The sequence below is a fragment of the Hyla sarda genome, chromosome 5 (assembly GCF_029499605.1).
Source record: "Hyla sarda isolate aHylSar1 chromosome 5, aHylSar1.hap1, whole genome shotgun sequence".
NCBI classification, from domain to species: domain Eukaryota; kingdom Metazoa; phylum Chordata; class Amphibia; order Anura; family Hylidae; genus Hyla; species Hyla sarda.
Genome location: NC_079193.1, coordinates 30,018,636 through 30,045,260, shown reverse-complemented (window position 1 = coordinate 30,045,260; position 26,625 = coordinate 30,018,636). Strand labels below are relative to the sequence as shown.

The following is a 26,625-nucleotide window of genomic DNA, read 5'->3' as shown; positions in this document are numbered from 1 at the left end:
AAATATCCCTAATGAAAATCCTAGAATGCACAAGTGATCCTGACCCACTCAAAAGGAAGGCACTAGGACCCAGAGACCAAGTCCAAGGCGGCCGACACGCCCCCTCCATGTATTTCTATGGGAGAGCCGGAGATACAGCGTTCAGGTATCTACGGCTCTCCCATTGAGATACATGGAGGGGGCGGGTGTCGGCTGCCACTTTGTACGGGGGTTGACACGCTCCCTTCCTGGGGACTGCCGGCGGTGGATAGGGGATAAGTGTTCCTGGACTGGAGTACTCCTTTAAGAAACAAGTGCAATTAGATGAAATTAGGGGAAACAGGAGCAACTACAAGGTAAAGAAACAAGGACTACACAAGAATGAACAAAAAACTAACAGGACTGACTGGGCACAAAGCTAGTGTAGAACAGCAAACTAGAGTAATACAGGGAATACAGGGTATGAATACAGAGAGCATACACTATAATCCGAACTACACTGCAAAAGCCAGGGAGATTACAAAAGAGAATAAGCAATCATAAAACTTCCCAAGGGAAGTAAACTACCCAAGGGCAGAGCAACCAAACCAGCTGATCCAAAGTAAGTGATGATCTTAAATTGTATAGTAAAGTACCGCACACAAACTAATAGAAGAAGACAAGATGATCCCTTAACATCGCAACGGGCTCTAAATGTCAGACGCGTTCTGTATGTCCAGGTTTTCCCAACTTTCTACTGACCTGCATTGTGACCAGCTTATAGTAAATTCCCTCTAGTTTCATGAGTTCTGCATGGGATCCTTGTTCAGTGATGACACCTTCAGAAAATCCAGCAATGGTGTCTGCGTTCCGGATTGTTGACAATCGGTGGGCAATGACAATAGTCGTCCGGCCTTCTCTGGCCTACAATATAAGTAAAAAGTGAAGAGATTTGAAGGCAGTTAAACAGAGTACTTTTTTGGGCCACTTTTTTACTGGACTTTTTTGGGCCACTTTTTTACTGGACTTTTTTGGGCCACTTTTTTATTGGACTTTTTTGGGCCACTTTTTTTACTGGACTTTTTTGGGCCACTTTAGTCAAGCCAAAATATAAACTGTGATCCCGCAACATAGTCAATGGCTTAGAAAAAGTAGCAAAAATGTAGTAGTTACATAGTTGATAAGCTTGAAACAAGTCTATGAAGTTCAATTTATATCCCTAATGTGTGGATCCAGAAGAAGGCAAAAAAGTCTTATGAGGCAGATGCCAATTGCCCCATACCAGGGGGGAAAACTCTAGATCAACGTTCTACCTTCACAAATCTATTAACCCTAGCTTCTAATATAATTTATTTTTAAGAAAAGCATCCAGGCTCCCCTTGGGCTTGTTTAATGAGTCATCACTACGTTATATGGCAGAGCATTCCATAGTCTGACTGCTCTTACAGTAAAGAATTTTTATCTGTGATGATGGTAAAAACCTTCTTTCCACTAGAACACTGGTCTCCAAACTGTGGCCTTCCAGATGTTGCAAAACTACAAAATCCAGCATGCTATCCGGGCATGCTGAAAGTTGTAGTTTTGCAACATCTGGGGGGCCACTACTGCTCTAGATGTAAAGAATGCCTCCTTATCATGCTTACAGGACCCAGTAAATACCTTATCTAGAGCTGCCTGGACCACAGCTTCGCTCTCGGTGTCCAGGGCAGATGTGGCTTCATCCAGAAGGAGAATTTTAGGGTTGCGAACGAGTGCCCTGGCAATGGCGATTCTCTGCTTCTGACCTCCGCTGAGCTGTGTTCCTCTCTCTCCCACAAGAGTGTCAAATCTCTGAAAATTCATAAAAACATGGTTAATATGGAATCTAATGCCTCAAACTCAGGATCCCACTATAATGTCCATAGGCCCTGACAGGGCCTATGGATAAGACCTGTATTCTTCAGTAAACCCCTTGAATACAAAAATCATAACTACAGATATTAAAATAAAAGACTGAAAAAAAATGCCAAAAAAGATAAATTATTCAAAAATATAGTGCATAGAAAAACAGAATAAATAATCGCTTACATCTGGAAGCTTCATGATGAAGTTATAGGCATTGGCTTCCTTGGTGGCTTGTACGATTTCTTCCATGGTTACATCTTCCCGGCCATAGCGGATATTCTCAGCTATAGTGGTATCAAACAGGACGGGCTCCTGGCTCACCACACCGATGATCTCTCGTAAGTATCTGGTATTCAGATTACGAATATCTTGTCCGTCAATAGTGATCTGTAAGGAGAAGACATGACGTGAAAATGTATCCATGACTATGAGAAGATTGGCTGGAAAAGACTTCTTGTGCTAATCTATTACTATGACAGAAGGGTTTATGTATAAATGTATAAACCGCTCTTACCATGCCTTCTTTTGGATCGTAGAATCTCTGAATGAGCTGGACCGTTGTACTTTTTCCACAACCACTGCTCCCCACAAGGGCCACCGTCTGACCACTGGGAATCGTAAGGTTCAAACCGTTCAGAACCTTCAATGACAAATAATATTCTCATTAGACATGTCACTGAGCCGTGTACATAAATAATACTGCCATACTGTACACATGACTAATGCCATGATATATTACACATTAATAACTCTGCCCTACTGTACACATAAGTAATGCCACCATACATTACATATTAATAACACTTCTATACTGTACACATAAGTAATGCCACCATACATTACACATTAGTGACACTGCTATACTGTACACATAACTAATGTCATTATACATTACATAATAATAACACTGCTATACTGTACACATAACTAATACCATTATACATTACATATAAATAATACTGCTATACTGTACACATAACTAATACCATTATACATTACATATTAATAACACTGCTATACTGTACACATAACTAATGCCATTATACATTACATAATAATAACACTGCTATACTGTACACATAACTAATGCCACCATACATTACATATTAATAACACTGCTATACTGTACACATAACTAATGCCATTATACATTACATATTAATAACACTGCTATACTGTACACATAACTAATGCCATTATACATTACATATTAATAACACTGCTATACTGTACACATAACTAATGCCATTATACATTACATATTAATAACACTGCTATACTGTACACATAACTAATGCCACTATACATTACATATTAATAACACTGCTATACTGTACACATAACTAATGCCATCATATATTACATATTAATAACTCTGCCCTACTATACACATAAGTAATGCCACCATAGATTACATAATAATAACACTGCTATACTGTACACATAACTAATGCCATCATATATTACATATTAATAACTCTGCCCTACTATACACATAAGTAATGCCACCATAGATTATATATTAATAACACTGCTATACTGTACACATAACTAATGCCATTATACATTACATAACAACACTGCTATACTGTACACATAACTAATGCCATCATATATTCCATATAAATAACACTGCTATACTGTACACATAACTAATGCCATTATACATTACATATTAATAACACTGCTATACTGTACACATAACTAATGCCACTATACATTACATATTAATAACACTGCTATACTGTACACATAACTAATGCCATTATACATTACATATTAATAACACTGCTATACTGTACACATAACTAATGCCATTATACATTACATATTAATAACACTGCTATACTGTACACATAACTAATGCCATTATACATTACATAATAACACTGCTATACTGTACACATAACTAATGCCATCATATATTCCATATAAATAACACTGCTATACTGTACACATAACTAATGCCATTATACATTACATATTAATAACACTGCTATACTGTACACATAGCTAATGCCACTATACATTACATATTAATAACACTGCTATACTGTACACATAACTAATGCCATTATACATTACATATTAATAACACTGCTATACTGTACACATAACTAATGCCATTTTACATTACTCATTAATAACACTGCTATACTGTACACATAACTAATGCCACCATACATTACATATTAATAACACTGCTATACTGTACACATAACTAATTCCACTATACATTACATAATAATAACACTGCTATACTGTACACATAACTAATGTCACCATACATTACATATTAATAACACTGCTATACTGTACACATAACTAATGCCATTATACATTACATATAAATAACACTGCTATACTGTACACATAACTAATGCCATTATACATTACATAATAACACTGCTATACTGTACACATAACTAATGCCATTATACATTACATAATAACACTGCTATACTGTACACATAACTAATGCCATTATACATTACATAATAACACTGCTATACTGTACACATAACTAATGCCATTATACATTACATAATAATAACGCTGCTATACTGTACACATAACTAATGCCATTGTACATTACATATTAATAACACTGCTATGCTGCACACATAACTAATGCCATTATACATTACATATTAATAACACTGCTATACTGTACACATAACTAATGCCACCATACATTACATATTAATAACACTGTAAACTGTACACATAACTAATGCCATCATATATTCCATATAAATAACACTGCTATACTGTACACATAACTAATGCCATTATACATTACATATTAATAACACTGCTTTACTGTATACATAACTAATGCCACCATACATTACACATTAATAACACTGCTATACTGTACACATAACTAATGCCATTATACATTACATATTAATAACACTGCTATACTGTACACATAACTAATGCCATTTTACATTACTCATTAATAACACTGCTATACTGTACACATAACTAATGCCACCATACATTACATATTAATAACACTGCTATACTGTACACATAACTAATTCCACTATACATTACATAATAATAACACTGCTATACTGTACACATAACTAATGCCACCATACATTACATATTAATAACACTGCTATAGTGTACACATAACTAATTCCACTATACATTACATATTAATAACACTGCTATACTGTACACATAACTAATGCCACTATACATTACATAATAACACTGCTATACTGTACACATAACTAATGCCATTATACATTACATATTAATAACACTGCTATACTGTACACATAGCTAATGCCATTATACATTACATAATAATAACACTGCTATACTGTACACATAACTAATGCCATCATATATTCCATATAAATAACACTGCTATACTGTACACATAACTAATGCCATTATACATTACATATTAATAACACTGCTTTACTGTACACATAACTAATGCCACCATACATTACACATTAATAACACTGCTATACTGTACACATAACTAATGCCATTAAACATTACATATTAATAACACTGCTATACTGTACACATAACTAATGCCATTTTACATTACTCATTAATAACACTGCTATACTGTACACATAACTAATGCCACCATACATTACATATTAATAACACTGCTATACTGTACACATAACTAATTCCACTATACATTACATAATAATAACACTGCTATACTGTACACATAACTAATGCCACCATACATTACATATTAATAACACTGCTATAGTTTACACATAACTAATTCCACTATACATTACATATTAATAACACTGCTATACTGTACACATAACTAATGCCATTATACATTACATAATAACACTGCTATACTGTACACATAACTAATGCCATTATACATTACATAATAACACTGCTATACTGTACACATAACTAATGCCATTATACATTACATATTAATAACACTGCTATACTGTACACATCACTAATGCCATCATATATTCCATATAAATAACACTGCTATACTGTACACATAACTAATGCCATTATACATTACATATTAATAACACTGCTATACTATACACATAACTAATGCCATCATATATTCCATATAAATAACACTGCTATACTGTACACATAACTAATGCCATTATACATTACATATTAATAACACTGCTATACTGTACACATAACTAATGCCACCATACATTACATAATAATAACACTGCTTTACTGTACACATAACTAATGCCATTATACATTACATATTAATAACACTGCTATACTGTACACATAACTAATGCCATTATACATTACATATTAATAACACTGCTATACTGTACACATAACTAATGCCACCATACATTACATATTAATAACACTGCTATACTGTACACATAACTAATGCCATTATACATTACATATTAATAACACTGCTATACTGTACACATAACTAATGCCATTATACATTACATATTAATAACACTGCTATACTGTACACATAACTAATGCCATTATACATTACATAATAACACTGCTATACTGTACACATAACTAATGCCATTATACATTACATATTAATAACACTGCTATACTGTACACATAACTAATGCCATTATACATTCCATATAAATAACACTGCTATACTGTACACATAACTAATGCCATTATACATTACATATTAATAACACTGCTATACTGTACACATAACTAATGCCACCATACATTACATAATAATAACACTGCTTTACTGTACACATAACTAATGCCATTATACATTACATATTAATAACACTGCTATACTGTACACATAACTAATGCCATTATACATTACATATAAATAACACTGCTATACTGTACACATAACTAATGCCATTATACATTACATATTAATAACACTGCTATACTGTACACATAACTAATGCCATTATACATTACATATTAATAACACTGCTATACTGTACACATAACTAATGCCATTATACATTACATATAAATAACACTGCTATACTGTACACATAACTAATGCCATTATACATTACATATTAATAACACTGCTATACTGTACACATAACTAATGCCATTATACATTACATATTAATAACACTGCTATACTGCAAAAATAAGACTGCTATACAGTGCTCAAAAAGAACCCTTGTGCACATCTCTATTTCTATTTTAAGACCACTACTACTTGGGATGGCAGCATTACGTACTGTCAGGTTTCTAATACTTTTTTTTTTACATATAAAAACATGTTTTGCAAACAAAAATTAAAGGTTTCCTATAGTTTTCGCCTAGAAAACAAAATTGACAAAAATATGTTGAGCCATTGAGGACAAGATAATAGAATATCTTTGGCTCCTTACTTTGTACATTGTTCACAAAACATTCACCATAAGCAATGCAGAGAATAAGCTAAAAATGATGGACATGTTTATTGGAAATACAGTTCCCAGAATCAGCATTTTCTGTTGTATTGCTCTGTAATAAAGTCTGTGCACTGGTTTAGAAGATTTCCAGGAAATATATACAGTATAGAGGGGGAGATTTATCAAAACCTGTCCAGAGGAAAAGTTGCCCAGTTGCCCATAGCAACCAATCAGATCGCTTCTTTCATTTTTAACAAGGCCTCTGCAAAATGAAAGAAGTGATCTGATTGGTTGCTATGGGCAACTCAGCAACTTTTCCTCTGGACGGGTTTTGATAAATCTCCCCGACAGGCTCCAGTAAGGACATAAAAAGTTTGTCTAAAGGTAAACTCTAGTAAATTCAAGTAGAGGAAACAGACATGGTCGCACATCCACAAATATTTTGATCTACTTGCTTCTCAGCATAAATTCAAAAACGAACAGGTTGTTAGTATACATTTTGATCAAAAAGTACAAGCCCACTCGCCACGTCAAGGCCACCTCGTTAGAGTGGGTCCCTAACATCCCTAGCATAAAATGGCGTAGCACTGGGCGGGGACCACCACCGCCGCAACACCAATGCCCACAGGGGGAACAGCCCACTGGCAGAGCGGCCCCAATGCCACTCAAACCAGTCCCTGGGCCGCACCTCCCCACAGACGCCACACAGCACCACACTAGTGTGAACAAGGTGTAAAAGCTCACTTACCATGTGCTCCTAGTCAGACTGGGAGGCTGCCAGAAATGAAAGAGCCCTGAGCAGCTACCTGCTACTTTATATAGGGTTGGGCTGAGGGGGTGGGGCAGAGTGCAGACCAAGTGAAAACAACAAAAAAAGTCTGACTGGGAGCACAAGGTAAGTGAGCCTTTGCACCTTGTTCACACTGGTGTGGTGCTGTGCGGCGTCCATTGCTGCTGTGGCACCGTGTCTGTGGGCAGGTGCGGCCCAGGAACTGGTTTCAGTGGCACTGGGGCTGCTCTGCCATTGGGTGGTTCCCCCTGTGGGCACTGGTGGTGATCGCCGCCCAGTGCTATGCCATTTTATACTAGGGACGTTAGGGACCCACTCTAAATAGGTGGCCTTGACGTGGCGAGTGGGCTTGTACCTTTGATCAAAATGTGTACTAACAACCTGTTTTTGAATTTATGCTGAGAAGCAATCAGATCATTATACAAATGGTGGATGTGTTTTCTCTACTCGAGTAAACTCTAGTAAAACTACAAACCTGGACGTCAGGTCTGGAGGGATAGGTGAACTTCACATTTCTGAATTGTATGTCTCCCTTAATCTTGTCAGGTTTGAACCCTGCAGTAGAGAAGCTGTCTATTTTGGGCACCTAAAAGAAATAAAGGAGTTTATCATTTCCATGTTGTTATCTAAAAGTATAAAAAGAATTAATTATTTTATGCCCCCCCCCCCCTCCTACTCAATTGATTACAGTGAATCGTAATGATGAGCTGCAAGAAAAACAACTAGGCAGGGATTTACCATTAGGCACGATAGGCCTGTGCCTAAGGCGGCCTCATGGCAGGATCTGCTAAAATGGGAGTTTTATTCTTTACATATGAATATTAAAGGGGTTCTCCACCCCTAGATATCTTATCCCCTATCCAAAGGATAGGGGATAAAATGTCTGATCTCTGGGGTCCCAACGCTGGGACCCCCCACGATCTCTGCTGTGGCACCGCAGACATTAGGTGCACGACATCACAGCCACACCCCCTTGTGACATTACTTGCTCCCTCTTAATGCAAGTCTATGGGAGGGGGCGTGCCACACACCCTCCCATAGACTTGCACTAAGGGGTCATGGCCAACATGTCACGAGGGGGCGTGGATGTGACGTAAAGTGGCGCAGATGGCGTTCTAAACGAACGCCGGGTGCTGCAGGGAGATCGCAGCCCCCCCCCCCCCGCGATCAGACATCTTATCCCCTATCCTTTGGATAGGGGATAAGATGTCTAGGGGCAGAGTACCCCTTTAAGTGTTAAGTGTGTTAATTACCGTATGTAATCAATTCCAAAGGATTCTTAGTTATCCAAAGAGCGCAACCAGCAAGAAGACATTTATGGGTAAGTATAAAACATTTAACCCCAAAATGTGTTATAGGTAATGTGTCATCAGAAAATTACCTATTGTGTAAATATTGTTTTTATGTTAAGTTTCAAGAATGTTAGTTCATTAAAATGAATTCAGTTAATTTTTGAATTTTGGTTTAATGTTAAAGGACAACTGCAGTGGTAAAAATGTATATATGTCCGTGCCCAGGCCTCAAAAATAAACAAAATAAACTCATACATACCTTCCTTCGAGCCCCCGTTGGTCCGGCCGGTCCAGCAGTGCTGTCGTCATTCCACTTTCAGGGGACGGGGACGCCGCAGAGCCGTTGGCGTATCACCGGCTGTAGCGATGTCCTGCCCCGGCCTGTGATAGGCTGAGCCGACTGTCATGTAAGAAGCTCTGGCTGGCTTCTTACATGACAGTGGGCTCAGCCTATCACAGGCCGGGTCGGGACATCGCTACGGCCGGTGATACGCCTATGGCTCTGCGGAGTCCCCGTCCCCAGGAAATGGAATGACGTCAGCACTGCCGGACCGTGAGGCCTGTGCTGGACCAACGGGGACTCGTAGGAAGGTATGTATGAGTTTATTTTGTTTATTTTTGAGGCACGGGCATATATATAAGTGTACCACTACAGTTGTCCTTTAATTTTTAAGATTTGTTTTCATTTTACTATCTATATTTTAAAATCATTTTGAAACATTGCAGTTTTCATTCTGGCCACTAGGCCTAAAACTAAGTTGATTCTTCCACTTCTGTAGTAATCATTTCCCAACAGTCTCCTCCATATCATCAAACACAGGATTACAGAGTAAAGTGACACCAGTGCTTAGATAACAGAGGTACACATAATAGATGTTGCTCACAGCTCAGCTTCCCCTCCCTCTAGAATGACCTTTGCAAAGGTCACAGAGCATGCCCAGACACCTTTCCCATTCATATCAATGGCACTGCTTCAGTCTTTTATGGCCTATGTCCATTGGGCTTGCAGTAAAGCATGTGTGCACAGCGCTGTGGAATTGAGCTTACAGTGATGAAGAATCTGTCTGAGCAATATTAATAAAAAATTATTATTATTATCTTTAAATACTGTTTAAAGGGGTACTCCGGTGGAAAACTCTTTTAAATCAACTGGTGGCACAAAGTTAAACAGATTTGTAAATCACTTCTATTAAAAAATCTTAATCCTTCCAATACTTATTAGTTGCTGAATACTACAGAGGAAATTATTTTCTTTTTGGAACACAGAGCTCTTTGCTGATATCACGAGCACAGTGCTCTCTGCTGACATCTCTGTCCATTTTAGGAACTGTCCAGAGAAGAAGAAAAATCCCCATAGCAAATATATGCTCCTCTGGACAGTTCCTAAAATGGACAGAGATGTCAGCAGAGAGCACTGTGCTCGTGATGTCAGCAGAGAGCTCTGTGTTCCAAAAAGAAAAGAATTTCCTCTGTAGTATTCAGCAGCTAATATCTACTGGAAGGATTAAGATTTTTTAATAGAAGTAATTTACAAATCTGTTTAACTTTCTGGCACCAGTTGATTAAAAAAAAATAATAATAATAATAAAGATTTCCACTGGTGTACCCCTTTAAAACAGCTCAGGCAGGATGGATGCCCTCATAATAAGGTACAAAAAAACATAAATGTAAAACATTTTGATAAAGAATAGAACCAGGTTAAAAAAAAACATGTTTTAGTATCCGCCATAAGCAGTAAAAATAAATAAAGATATAAATATGAATAAATATATATATATATATATATATATGTATATAGGTACAAGAAGGCTGACTGCAGCACACCTGCCGATCCAATAAAAGTTGTAGCTTTATTCCATAGGTACAATGACAATGATAGTCGGTGACGATGATAGTGTGAGACCCCAGAAACATAGTCATGGGCCCACATTTATCATTACCTGTCTACCTCCGTGTTTTTGTTGCGTCTTTTTAAACCCTGTATATTTCCCGTACTTGCGCCTTTTTTTATTAAAAAGGCGCACGCATCTTGATGATTTTGGCGCAAGCACGGTAATACCCTCAAACCTCTATCTCACACCTTTCTCTTACACTGGTTTTTGTGATAGCGCAGTGGACACGTAGAAGGATTTCCTACACCCCCTTGAGCTTGGTGTAAATTTTTGCCGTATTTCTGGTCTTTGCGCCTTTTTATAAAAGGCGCAATTGATAAAACACATCCATATCATGCGTACTGCCCAAATCAGTGGATCGTAACTCAAAATCAGCAGAAACTTCTAAACAAAAAGGCGCAAAAAAAGGCGCAAAAAACATACTTTGCGCCAAATTAGCATCAAATATAGAAGGAAAAAACGGTGTAAACACATTGATAAATGTGGGCCATTGTACCTATGGAATAATGCTACAAGTTTTATTGGATACGCTGGTGTGCTGCAGTCAACCTTCTTGTACCTACATTGTTGGACGTAGGACAGGGGCCCCAGTGACCGCTGGCACCCACAACTTGCACCTTACTATTCGGAGTGCTGCTCTTCTCCTCTATTTGGTATATATATATATATATATATATATATATATATATATATATATAATTTAGTTGACACTTTTAAGTTAACTATAAATGTATAAAAGTCCAATAGCTCAGCTCTCTGCACCTACCACTTGTATAAGCCCCGCCGCAGAGCACGGAAAGCCGGAGCACAGCAGTAGAGATCCAAAATCACAGAAGATCTGGCTCATGAGGTAGTAGTCCCAAATTCACTTTTTTTCTTTTCCATCAGCATACAAATCGTGTGACAAATATTAAAAGCAATACTAACGCATTTCGGACGCCATGGCCTTAATCATAGTCATGACTATGATTAAGGAGATGGCGTCCGAAACGCGTTAGTCTTGCTTTTAATATTTGTCACACGATTTGTATGCTGATGGAAAAAAAATTTAATTGGGACTACTACCTCATGAGCCAGATCTTCTGTGATTTTTATCTAGAAATGTCTCCTTGCTGGTCACACTCTTTGCATGACTAAGAATCCTTTGGATTTAAAACACGTTTATAGCAAGATTTTATGTTTCTCTACCCCTGGCTTTTGAATATGGATAAATAAAGATGACGATTTTATGGACACATGGGTGCTAAACTGAATACAATTTGTTGAATACAAGATAATGAAGCTACAAGACGCCAAATGCAATGTTCAATATGGGAAATCATTCTAAAGCCAGGTGGGACCTTCTGATTGTAAGGTACAATCTGCGCCTCCTCAATGTAAAGCTGCTCATAAGTTTTATAGACATACAGAGAGAGAGAGAGAGAAAAAGAAGCTTCAGCTGCATCCCCCTCTTCCCTTTCTCACAGCCTTCTCTTCTGTCAGTCAACATGTGTATCACGGATCTACAAGTCTACACAAAGTCCGCTGACCTACTTGGCCTAGAACAATGCAGGCGCTACTAGAGATCGGAGGCCAAAAAACACACTTACCGGTACTTCTTCCACCATGCTTGAGAATTTTTAAACTTTTTTTTTTAGATATCAACTGGCTCCACAAAGTTAAACAGATATGTAAATGACTTCTATTAAAAAAATATTAATCCTTTCCGTACTTATGAGCTTCTGAAGTTGAGTTGTTCTTTTCTTTCTAAGTGCTCTCTGATGCTCCCTGTCTCGGGAACTGTCCAGAGTGGAAGCAAATCCCCATAGCAAACCTCTTCTACTCTGTGCAGTACCAGAGACATGCAGAGATGTCATACAGAAAAGAACAACTCAACTTCAGCAGCTGATAACTATTGGAAGGATTAAGTTTTTTTTTTTAATAGAAGTAATTTACAAATCTGTTTAACTTTCTGGAGCCATAAATAAAATTAAAAGTTTTTTCCTGGAATACCCCTTTAATATCACTATAACTTTTGGAATATATATATATATATATATATATATATATATATATATATATATATATATACCAAATAAAGCATCCCACAGCACTCCGTCGCACCATTGTATGAGGAAATAAACTTCATCTTTTGACTACACTAAAAAAATAAAAATAAAAGGAGTGCTGTGGGACGCTTTATTTGTACCTACTGCTGCTGCCAGTGACCTAGAGCTGCGATTGGGCCCGCTTGCACCCACTCTCGGATGCTGCCGGTGGTGCTGCTCTTCTCTACTTGGTTCTATATATATATATATATATATATATATATATATATATTAATATATATATATATATATATATTTATATATGTGTGTGTGAAAACAACAATAATCTACCGAAAGAAACTTACATTGTCTATAATGTTAAACACTGTATACGCCGCTCCTCTGGCATTTGAAAATGCTTCGATATTGGGTGATGCTTGTCCAAGAGTAAAAGCTCCGATAATGACGGCAAAGAAAACCTAAGAGAGTCATAAAAGACAAACATCTTAATAATAGATTCTGACAATTTAGATCAGCGTTTCCCAACCAATGTGCCTCGGGATGTTGCGTAACTACAACTCCCAGCATGCTCAGACAGGCTTTGGAGGCACACTGGTTGGAAAACACTCCTTTATATAGAAATAAATGTCTAATAGATGTGGGTCTCACCTCTCAGACCACCACCTATCTCAAGAAGAAGGCCCCTCTATGGCCTGCATGCGGTGGCCGGAGGTGGTTGGGAAGGCAAAAAACAGCCAAATGCCCACTTTATGTAACTCTCATAGTGTGGTATGGGAGTTTTGTAAGCCTGGATGCAGCTGGGGGTCTTCGTTCTTAAGATAGGCATGGGTCCTAGAGGTGATACACATACCTTTGATGGAAGACTGAAAGTATCATACTACATAGGAATACAGTGGGATACATTGCTCAGTCCCAGAAGGGAATGTTCTGATGATGTATCTGATGATGGACTGTTGCCATATATAGATTGCCTATACTGTATAAGGCAAAGTTTCCCAACTAGGGTGCCTCCAGCTGTTGCAAAACTACAACTCCCAGCATGCCCGGACAGCCTTTGGCTGTCCGGGCATACTGGGAGTTGTAGTTTTGCAACAGCTGGAGGCACCCTGGTTGGGAAACCCTGGTAAAAGGTAACAGATGCTTATGATGGATAAATAGATAAATGAGGGATAGATGCCTTGATATCATAGTTCCATACTTCCAAGGCAGCAGTTTTAAAATGGTTTACCCACACTCAAAGATGAGTGTCTGATCAGTGTGGATCCGACAACAGATCACGAGAATGGGGGTCTTCTGGTCCCCCCCTATGCATGCATGATGCTTCTCCATTCAACTCTATGGGCCGGACAAAAATAGCTGAGCGCTAAGCTTAAAGGGGTATTCCAGGCAAAAACTTTTATATATATATATATATATATATATATATATATATATATATATATATATATGTATATATCAACTGGCTCCGGAAAGTTAAACAGATTTGTAAATTACTTCTATTAAAAAATCTTAATCCTTCCAATAGTTATTAGCTTCTGAAGTTTTCTGTCTAACTGCTCAATGATGATGTCACGTCCCGGGAGCTGTGCATGATGGGAGAATATCCCCATAGGAACTGCACAGCTCCCGGGACGTGAGTCATCAGAAAGCAGTTAGACAGAAAACAGCAACTCAACTTCAGAAGCTAATAACTATTGGAAGGATTAAGATTTTTTAATAGAAGTGATTTACAAATCTGTTTAACTTTCCGGAGCCAGTTGATATATATATAAAAAAGTTTTTGCCTGGAATACCCCTTTAAATGGAGCAGCAGTGTGCATGTCAAACAGCCTCTCTATTCATTCAGGGGGACCACAGGACCCCATTCTAGTGATCTGCAGGACCACACTGATCAGACACTCTCCTATCCGCTCTTCCTTCCTAGCAGAACCAAATTACTTATAATACACATTTTTAAAAAACATTTTTTTTTACATTAAATAATATATATATATTTTTTTACAAGAAAAATTAAGGCAGGTTAACTTACAGTTAGCACGCTCCCAATAGTATAGTCTCCATCTATAATAAGAGTGGTGCCGTACCAGAAGGCCAAGGCATAGGACGCATATATCATCAAGAAGGCAAATCCCATTGACACGTTAGCTGTGATGGCCTTCCTGATGCCTATCTTTTTGGCGTCCTCTAAATTCTTGACGTACCTGTAAAACATATGCAGATTACACAGCTACCGATCCCCGTGCAGCACCAGCCCAGTTTAAAGGGGTACTTCCAGTACTTTTTAGCAGCGGTATGCTACAGAGGAAATTCTTTTCATTTTGAATTTCTTTTCTGTCTTGTCCACAGTGCTCTCTGCTGACACCTGATGTCCGTATCAGGAACTGTCCAGAGCAGGAGAAAATCCTCATAGCAAACCTATGCTACTCTGGATTGTTCCTGACATGAACAGAGGTGTCAGCAGAGAGCACTGTGGACAAGACAAAAAAGAAATTAAAAAAAGAAAATAATTTCCTCTGTAGCATACAGCAGCTAATAAGTACTGGAAGGATAAAGATTTTTTTTTATAGAAGTAATTTACAAATCTGTTTAATTTTTTCAAATGTTCTGGTGCCAGAAAGTTAAAGTTTTCCACCGGAGTACCCCTTTAATACGATAAGAAAGCCTCACCCACCTCTTAATTTCCTTATCTTGTCCCCCAAAGGCTATAACCGTCCGGATGGCTGAAAGAACCTCCTCGGCCACCGCTCCAGCTTTGGCGTAAGCCGTCAGCTCCTTGTTAGTAAATGCTGACAATATCTGTGAATAACAATCAGATTCATACACAACGTTCTATAGCGTGGAGAACATATAGATGCCATGGGGGAGATTTATTAAAACCTGTCCAGAGGAAAAGTTGACCATTTGCCCATAGCAACCAATCAGATCGCTGCTTTCATTTTCGAAAAAGACCTCTGAAAAATGAAAGAAGTGATCTGATTGGTTGCTATGGGCAAGTGGTCAACTTTTCCTCTGGACCGGTTTTGATAAATCTCCCCCCATAAATTTTCTACCTTTGCCCAAAGAGCCGCAGAAAGTCCCATAGCAGGGCTGATGGCCAGGATGACCAGGGTCAGCTTCCAGCCCTTAATAAAGCCGATAATAAGTCCGGTCAGGAAAGTAGTCAATGACTGGAGCAGCAGGCCTATTTTATCTCCAATGCCTTCACTGATTTTTTGGACATCACTGCCATAAAAAAGAGATATATTAAAAAAGATCAAGTTATAACACGGGAGGCATATAAGACAAACTTTACAGCCCCAACACCATAGCATCAGCCTAGAATCAAGGATATCCATATTATAGAGGTGGCAACAAAGCAGCTATGGAGCTTCCAGAAAAGATTGGCCCCACAGCACCAATGCCATGGACAGGTAGATTGGTCCCACAGCACCAACACCATGGATAGGTAGATTGGTCCCACAGCACCAACACCATGGATAGGTAGATTGGTCCCACAGCACCAACGCCATGGATAGGTAGATTGGTCCCACAGCACCAACACCATGGATAGGTAGATTGGTCCCACAGCACCAACGCCATGGATAGGTAGATTGGTCCCACAGCACCAACACCATGGATAGGTAGATTGGTCCCACAGCACCAACGCCATGGATAGGTAGATTGGTCCCACAGCACCAACACCATGGATAGGTAGATTGGTCCCACAGCACCAACGCCATGGATAGGTAGATTGGTCCCACAGCACCAATGCCATGGATAAGTAGATTGGCCCCACATCACCAACGCCATGGATAGGTAGATTGGTCTCACAGCACCAGCACCAATAAGAAGCAGCACATCCAGACCACAATGAATTGAGTGCAAGCACATTAGAGCCTTGGTGCTCCGGTTCCCTTGATATAAAGTAAATAGTAGGCAGCACTCCAAGATTAGAAAATGGCTGTGAGAGACTTGAAAAAGGTGGTGAGAGACGGCTGAAACGTTGTCTATCACATCATGGAATAAACCACCAGTTTTGTTTCGATTAATCTTAGAGTGCTGCCTACTATTTACTTATACATATGAGATATATATATCCCAAATGTTAGCGCCATGACATTTTGCCACCGCTGCGATATTTGCTGCACTAGGGCTGGGCCCTTAGGTAGGCCTAGTGACACATGTTTCGGAAGAAAACATGTCAATAACTATTTACATGCCTCATCTTCTCATCCGCAGCATATGATTAAGGCCGTACCTTAGGAACAATACGTACGTGCTCGAGGAATATGCTCTGCGGAAGAACAATTTCAAGCTCTAGCCAATGATCTGCGGAAACGTTTCCAGAACAGAGGTTATGGCAATCGGAATTTGAAGCACGCTTACAATAGAGCAAAACAACAATCATGCTCTCAACTCCTTCAACCGAAACAGAAAAAGACTTGTGACGACCAGGTACATTTCATAACTAGAAACCATACACAATGGTCTCACATGAGACAGACTATGGAGAAGTATTGGTCTATTCTCATAGTAGATCCAGTCCTTCAGCATTATGTGTCCCCGAAACCAGCAATCACAGCACGATGTGCTAAAAATCTCAGAGATGTCCTGGTGAAAAGTGAATACACACCTATACCATTGAATCCTTTTGGGACCATTAATACAAAAACAGGATGTGTACCTTGTGGTCGTTGTGTGGTGTTCCCTAACATTGTACGTGCTTCTGATTTCATAGATTTTACCGGATCAAGAACATACACGATCAGACGCCATATCACATGCCCTGCGAAATTTGTCATATACTATGCGACCTGCCCTTGTCCCAAGATCTACGTCGGCTTAACAACCCGTGCTCTGAACATACGGACACGTTAACATATACGTGACATCAACTTGCCACAGAATTCTGAATTGATTGATGACCTCAAACCTATACCCAAACATTTCAAGAAGATCCATAATTGTGATGCCTCTCTGCTCCGGATTCGAGGGATTGACAGCATTATACCAGGTATGGGTGGAGATGATATGACCAAACAGCCAGCTCAATGTGAAGCCAGGTGGATCTGGCGATTAAATACTCTGCAACCCGAAGGCTTTACTGAAGTATTGAGTTTTTCGCCTTTTTATAAGTATTTCTCCGACCATCAAAAAAACCTTTTTTCCCAGTTGGTTTCCTTATGAATGTTTAGTTTTAATTTAATTCATTTTTTAATCATTGTTTAATTTTTCAACATGTATACTGCTACACTACAAACATTCACATTCCTTTCATATTACTAGATGTAATATACAAATTGCCCACTATATGTCGCCACTCTTCTTCCATCTATATTGTACATATATGTGTTTGCCCTGTTTCGTTTGGGCCACGCGCGCCTCCGTCCTTCTTCCTGCTCCCGGCTCTGGTGACATGTTGCCGCACGGACTGTCATGTGACTTGTCACGTGACACCCGTGCGACGCGCGTACCCGGAAGTTCGGGTTGTTGGTCCGGGCGGGCGCTCACGTGCCTCACCGTAACAGGTGAGATGCATTTCTCTAATGATTTTTTTGCAATTTAGGATTGGCCCGTATCTAATATTTAACCTGTGTTCATCTGGGATGCCGACACCCCCGGACGAAGGTCTTAGGACCGAAACCCGTGTTGGGGTGGCAGCAACCTGGGACTTCCTGACTCTCTAAGCTCTACGTGGTTGGTATTCACTGCACATGATTTCTTGTTGTATGGGCTCATATAGGCAGCAGCATATTTGGCATTATAGTTTGCACTTTGCACTTTATTATTCTTTTGTCATTTTCGTTAGCCGGCTGATATATGAATTGCACTGACTACTGCTATATACTTACCTTATAATTATAGTGTTGCTGGAATTTGCGACTTTTTGTACATAATATTGTTATATGTCCACATATTATTATTATGCCCATCTCCTCTTTGTACTAAGTCCCACTTGGTTTACAATGTATACATCATAGTCCCAGGCTGCTGCCATTTTGTTGTGTATTTCTCCCTGTCTTTTTAAATGAATTTTATTAAATATCTTGCTGTTGTGCAATAATAAAGATATATATATTTTGTACTCATATTTGTGTCACTGCTTCCCCCAGCTACAAACACTATAGCAGCCACAGGGGGCCCTCTGGAGGACGGGGGCCCTGGGGAATTGCCCGGTTTGCCATGCCCTAATGCCTGCCCTGTCTTTAAGCAAGACTTCCCTTCAACAATAAAGCACTAATATAAGAAAAGATGGTGGGTCTTGCTGCCCTAATGGCAAGCTTTTATACCTAAAATGATAACGTGTATTGACTATTAGCTATGTTGGTGGCAAAAGTAGCAGCTATGGAGCCTTCAGAATAGATTGATTCCATCTTTAGTCCTCACAAGAAGAACATAAGCAAGATTTTGCCTCAACAAAAGCAATAAAGCACTAAGACAAGGATAGATGATGGGTCTTGCTGCCCCTATGCCAAGCTCTTCATACCCTGAATGATGATGTGTATTGACCAGTACCATACAGCAGTGGTCTCCAAAGTGTGGCCCTCCAGATTATGCAAAACTACAACGTGTAATTTTCCAACAGAAGGAGGTCCACAATTTGGTGACCAATGCCATAGAACCTTCATAGGCCCAGTCTCAATTCTGAGAAGTAGAATATCACAATATATCTATTAACATTGCTCAAATATTGAGTTTAATTCTATTTACTAACAACTGAGAAGTAGAAAATGGTCAGCGACTATTCAGTAGCCGAGATAGATTTGGCCGCAAATTTAGTATATTGGACAAAAAACTCCTTTTTAATTAGAAACAGATGAGTATTTGAAGAACCAGATGGCATTTTGCAGCTTTATTATATTTTTTTCCATCTGTATCTTACTATCTTTTTCAATGTTGTTTTCTCTATAGATCAATCTTTAAAGTGAATTTTACTGAGATGGGAACAATACAGACAGAAATGGTGACGATCAGGCAGCCATGCATTAGATTGCAGGGTAGTAGAAAGAGCTGTGTTTTTGCTGCGATTTTAGAAAATGTAAAAATTACGTTTTTTTCCCCGGGATTTAAAACTGTGGTAAAGGAGCACCATTTTTGCCACAATTTTTTGGAAAAATCTCGGCAAAAGCTGAAAGTTTTTTTGGGGGAAATTGCAGCGTGTGAACACAACCACAAGAGTGGTGTAGAACTACTATATGCTGATCCCATAGAGATAGTAGCAGCAGTATGCAGATAGAGCTGGAGGGGAGGTGTATAACTACTATATATCCTGATCCCATAGAGATAGCAGCAGCAGCAGTATACAGATAGAACTAGAGGGGAGGTGTATAACTACTAGATGTCCTGATTCCATAGAGATAGCCGCAGTATACAGATAGAAATGTAGGAGAGATGTGTAACTACTATATAGTCTGATCCCAAAGTGATAGCAGCAGCAGTATACAGATAGAGCTGGGAGAGGATGTGTGTAACTACTATATATTCTGATCCCATAAAGAAAGCAGCAGAAGTATACAGATAAAGCTGAGGAGAGGTGATCCCATAGAGATAGCAGCAGTATACAGATAGAGCTGGGAGGGGAGGTATGTGAGAGCTAGTAGGAGCAATCTGATAGGTGATGATGTCATCCTGTAGTTCACGGGAAGTCAGCTGACCCAAGACAGATCACTTCCTTTGACACATTAAACACTGATTTTTTCGTGGGTCAGGCTGGTGATCACATGACCCAGTTACAGTAATGAAATGTATGGATGCAGCTGTGCTGGAATAAAACAGATGGCGCTGTAGGACTAGTGATGGTGAGTGTCCATGATATGGGCAAAAAATACCTGGTGTGCTTCTTTAAGCAATTCTTTTACCTCCAAGCAGAACCTACACCAGTGATTCCCAACCGGGGTTCTGCGATGCTCCAGTATGTGAATTACGGCGGCGCAGGGAGGAAGAGAAGCCTACGTGCGCATTGCGTGTACATGCGCACTGCGCACACAGTGCTCCCCTCACCCCTGTGGCACCGTGAGTGAGTCACAGGCGCGCAGGCTGGAAAGGGGATATATGCAATGGGGATGGTGCGCTGGACCATCTTCCCGGCCCGACCATCTTCCCAGCCCCCTGCAGAAGGACATTGAAAAACAGCTTAGCTTAATAAAGGTACTGCACCCTCTGTCACCCCTGTCCACCCCCCCCTTTGTCACCCCTCTGTTACCCCTTTCACCCTTGTCCACTTTCCTGTCATCCATGTCCAATTTGTCCGTCCCTGTCACCCATGTTCACCACCCCTCTGACCACCCCCCAATTTACCCTTCATCACCAAAGTCCAACCCCCACTATTCACCCCTTTGTCCCTTTGTCATCCCTGTCCATCCCTCTGTTACCTAATTGTCACTCCTGTCCACCCCTCTATTACCACCTTGTCATTTCTGTCCACCCCTCTTTCACCCCTACGCCCCCCTGTCACCCATGTACACTCTTCTACAGAGACCATGATTAAGACTTGTTAACAAGTCGAAACGCATTGGTGCATTTCGTTTGTGCTTTTAGCCACCATTTTTCTTTCTATGTTGGATTTTAATATGATACATTAAAGCTACGTACTTTTATCCAGTTTTGGGAGCCGGATTTTCCTTACTCTTGTGCTCATCTGGAGGCTTCCACTGGAGGTTGTGCTGAGTTAATTGTGATCTGGGTCTGCATGCTGCTAATGGTGAGCTGAACCTTTACCTATATTTCTGGACATTGTACACTCTTCTACACCCATCTGTCACCCATATACACCCCTCAACACCCCTCTGTCACCCATGTACACTCCTCTACACCCCCAACACCCCTGTTACCCATGTACACCCCTCTGTCACCCCCTACGCCCCCCTGTCACCCATGTACACTCTTCTACACCCCTCTGTCACGAATGTACACTCTTCTACACCCCTCTGTCATCCATGTACACCCCTCTGGCACCACCTACTTCCCCCTGTCATCCATGTACACTCCTCTACACCCATGTACACCCCTCTGGCACCACCTACTCCCCCCTGTCACCAATGTACACTCCTCTACACAACTGTCACCCATGTAAACCCCTCTGTCACCCATGTACACTCCTCTACACCCCTCTGTCACCCATGTACACTCCTCTACACCCCTCTGTCACCCATGTACACTCCTCTACACCCCTCTGTCACCCATGTACACTCCTCTACACCCCTCTGTCACTCAGGTACACTCCCCTACACCCCTCTGTCACCCATGTACATTCCTCTACACCCCTCAGCCTCCCATGTACACTCCTCTACACCCCTCTGTCACCCATGTACACTATTCTACACCCCTCTTTCACCCATGTACACCCCTCAACACCCCTCTGTCACCCATGTACACTCTTCTACACCCATCTGTCACCCATATACACCCCTCAACACCCCTCTGTCACCCATGTACACTCCTCTACACCCCCAACACCCATGTTACCCATGTACACCCCTCTGTCACCCCCTACGCCCCCCTGTCACCCATGTACACTCTTCTACACCCCTCTGTCACGAATGTACACTCTTCTACACCCCTCTGTCATCCATGTACACCCCTCTGGCACCACCTACTTCCCCCTGTCATCCATGTACACTCCTCTACACCCATGTACACCCCTCTGGCACCACCTACTCCCCCCTGTCACCAATGTACACTCCTCTACACAACTGTCACCCATGTAAACCCCTCTGTCACCCATGTACACTCCTCTACACCCCTCTGTCACCCATGTACACTCCTCTACACCCCTCTGTCACCCATGTACACTATTCTACACCCCTCTATCACCCATGTACACCCCTCAACACCCCTCTGTCACCCATGTACACTCTTCTACACCCATCTGTCACCCATATACACCCCTCAACACCCCTCTGTCACCCATGTACACTCCTCTACACCCCCAACACCCCTGTTACCCATGTACACCCCTCTGTCACCCCCTACGCCCCCCTGTCACCCATGTACACTCTTCTACACCCCTCTGTCACGAATGTACACTCTTCTACACCCCTCTGTCATCCATGTACACCCCTCTGGCACCACCTACTTCCCCCTGTCATCCATGTACACTCCTCTACACCCATGTACACCCCTCTGGAACCACCTACTCCCCCCTGTCACCAATGTACACTCCTCTACACAACTGTCACCCATGTAAACCCCTCTGTCACCCATGTACACTCCTCTACACCCCTCTGTCACCCATGTACACTCCTCTACACCCCTCTGTCACCCATGTACACTATTCTACACCCCTCTATCACCCATGTACACTATTCTACACCCCTCTGTCACACATGTACACTATTCTACACCCCTCTGTCACCCATGTACACTGTTCTACACCCCTCTGTCACCCATGTACACTCCTCTACACCCCTCTGTCACCCATGTACACTCCTCTATACCCCTCTGTCACCCATGTACACTCCTCTATACCCCTCTGTCACCCATGTACACTCCTCTACACCCCTCTGTCACCCATGTACACTCCTCTACACCCCTCTGTCACCCATGTACACTCCTCTACACCCCTCTGTCACCCATGTACACTCCTCTATACCCCTCTGTCACCCATGTACACTCCTCTATACCCCTCTGTCACCCATGTACACTCCTCTATACCCCTCTGTCACCCATGTACACTCCTCTACACCCCTCTGTCACCCATGTACACTCCTCTACACCCCTCTGTCACCCATGTACACTCCTCTACACCCCTCTGTCACCCATGTACACTATTCTACAACCCTCTGTCACCCATGTACACTATTCTACACCCCTCTGTCACCCATGTACACTATTCTACACCCCTCTGTCACCCATGTACACTATTCTACACCCCTCTGTCACCCATGTACACTATTCTACACCCCTCTGTCACCCATGTACACTATTCTACACCCCTCTGTCACCCATGTACACTATTCTACACCCCTCTGTCACCCATGTACACTATTCTACACCCCTCTGTCACCCACGTACACTATTCTACACCCCTCTGTCACCCATGTACACTCCTCTACACCCCTCTGTCCCCCATGCACACTCCTCTACACCCCTCTGTCACCCATGTACACTTCTCTACACCCCCTCTGTCACCCATGTACACTATTCTACACCCCTCTGTCACCCATGTACACTTCTCTACACCCCCTCTGTCACCCATGTACACTATTCTACACCCCTCTGTCACCCATGTACACTATTCTACACCCCTCTGTCACCCATGTACACTTCTCTACACCCCCTCTGTCACCCATGTACACTATTCTACACCCCTCTGTCACCCATGTACACTATTTTACACCTCTCTGTTACACCTTTACACCTATATGCCCCTATATCCCTCTTCACTTGTAAAAGGGGAATCTGGAGTCTGATGCAGGAAAAGTGTGGACCCTAATAGGTTTGTTTTACAGGTTTAACGGTAAAGACTTGTGGCCAGTAGAAATTGTTATGATGACCCGGAGAGGAAAAGAGAATGACGCTGATTTTAGAAGACGTCACTTGTGAGTTGCTGTATAAAGCAGACCTGTAATCTACATACATAGCCAACAGATAAATTGATGTTGTGCATTGCGGCTGATTAACCCCCCCCCCCCCCTTTTTTTGTTTTTCTTTTTTTGTGTAATTCGGTAGGGGTACCCCGCGAATAAAAAATTCCAAGGGGTTCCCCGTGCGAAAAAGGTTGGGAAACACTGACTTTACTGATGACATGTTTTGTCACTGTTATAGGGTAGTGACAGTGAGGACTCACTCGGTCAGCCTGGTGTTCAGCTCTCCAGCATCATTGACATCAAACCAGCCGATCTCCTGCCTCAGCACCGCATGGAAGAAATTTCTTCTTATCTTCTTGGTCTGTCGGGCAGCAGCCAGTGTCCAGAATGAGATCTCGATATAACCAGCAAGTAGCACAGCAAATCCTAACCCCGAGTAATAATAGGCATACCTGCAACAGGGAAATACGGTGTTAGAAAGAACTAAGTGATATATATGGTTACTACTATGTACAGCCGCAATCTATCCCCTGATTGGGGACAGGATACAAGGACGGGACAGGAGGACTGGATATAAGGGCAGGATATGAGAAGGGGATGTGAGGACAGGATACGGGGACCGGATTTAAGTAGTGAATACCATGACGGGCTATAAGGATGGGACAGGAGGCCGGGATATAAGGTCAGGATAAGGGGTTGGGATATGAGGATGAGATATGGGTGACAAGATATGAGGATGGGTTATGAGGACTGGATATGAGGACGAGATATGGGGACGAGATATGAGAACGGGAAATGAGGATGAGATAAAAGGACAGGATGTGAAGTCGGGATAGGGGGCTGGGATATGAGGACAGGATATGAGGACGAGATATGAGGACTGGATATGAGGACGGGATATGAGGACTGGATATGAGGACGGGATATGAGGACTGGATATGAGGACGGGATATGAGGACTGGATATGAGGACGGGATATGAGGACGGGATATGAGGACTGGATATGAGGACTGGATATGAGGACGGGATATGAGAATGGGACATGAGGACGGGATATGAGGATGAAAGCGTTATTGTTCATTTTTCCACAAGGTTTAGGTAAGAAGATGGGGGGACACCAAATACTCTACTAGTTTATTAATAAATATGATGTACTTTATGAATTCCATATTGTCCTATATCTTGTGCTGTACTATAATGGAGAATGCATATGGGGCCATATAATTGTCATCAGTTATCATCCTATAGGTCAGATCCCCACTGACAAACAGGTTTTTAGGTATGTCACTAATGATATTGGTGTAAAAATCCCTTTAAAGCTCATCCACCATATAGACAGACCTCTTTTCGATAATGCATGTATAAGACATCCTTATGAAACTATAACAATATAATAGTGGATTGTGCCTACATTATAAACATATGTTATATCACCTGGCAATCTCCATTCCTCCTTGATTCTAAAAGTGGTATAGAATCTGACAAGTCATTCTTCACGGGAAAATGTAGGGACATTTAGCAGGTGCAGCTGCTCACAGTACAGTGACCCTAATAGGTCACATCAAAGAAGTCATAAATTTATTCATAGGAAAATGTAATAAAGTATTTTATCCACAGAGAGTCATATATAAAGAAGTGACCTTTAATCTTAGCTTTTATGACCGTGTTACTTATGGCACCTTTTCAGGCACATAGATGAATGCTGAAAATACCTTATTGTTAATAGATAACCTGGATACTGTTATACTCTGCACCTAGACAGACGGCATAACCAGAACTGAAGAGGCAATAACTAACAAGAAAGGAACTTATCTGATCTTATTTCCATAGATCATTAATGAACCATCCTTGGTATTATCAGAAGATTTTGTCCAACAGAATATCGCTGTGTTTTGTC

At 40.9% G+C, this 26,625-nt stretch overlaps 1 protein-coding gene and 1 long non-coding RNA gene across 5 annotated transcripts in view; one reads left to right on the top strand and one right to left on the bottom strand.

The window, feature by feature from the left end:
* LOC130273000 (ATP-dependent translocase ABCB1-like) overlaps positions 1-26,625 on the bottom strand; it is an 87,949-nt gene that overhangs the window by 30,496 nt on the left and 30,828 nt on the right. For both annotated transcript variants that reach the window (XM_056519099.1, XM_056519098.1), the window contains exons 6-15: positions 24,989-25,180; positions 16,272-16,443; positions 15,893-16,017; positions 15,251-15,422; positions 13,566-13,679; positions 8,465-8,575; positions 2,357-2,482; positions 2,026-2,229; positions 1,618-1,788; positions 721-882 (exon numbers count right to left, since the gene is read on the bottom strand). In XM_056519099.1, coding sequence (XP_056375074.1) covers positions 721-882; positions 1,618-1,788; positions 2,026-2,229; positions 2,357-2,482; positions 8,465-8,575; positions 13,566-13,679; positions 15,251-15,422; positions 15,893-16,017; positions 16,272-16,443; positions 24,989-25,180 — 1,549 coding nt within the window. The remainder of the gene's footprint in view (positions 1-720; positions 883-1,617; positions 1,789-2,025; positions 2,230-2,356; positions 2,483-8,464; positions 8,576-13,565; positions 13,680-15,250; positions 15,423-15,892; positions 16,018-16,271; positions 16,444-24,988; positions 25,181-26,625) is intronic.
* LOC130273003 (uncharacterized) lies at positions 7,538-25,071 on the top strand. Of its 3 annotated transcripts, XR_008843824.1 has the most exons (4): positions 7,538-7,583; positions 17,440-17,655; positions 17,939-18,214; positions 24,967-25,071. It is a non-coding gene; the product is annotated as an uncharacterized LOC130273003 (long non-coding RNA). The 3 variants fall into 3 exon arrangements; XR_008843822.1 differs by lacking the exon at positions 24,967-25,071 and having other exon boundaries at positions 17,939-19,255; XR_008843823.1 differs by lacking the exons at positions 7,538-7,583; positions 24,967-25,071 and adding an exon at positions 12,534-12,764 and having other exon boundaries at positions 17,939-19,255.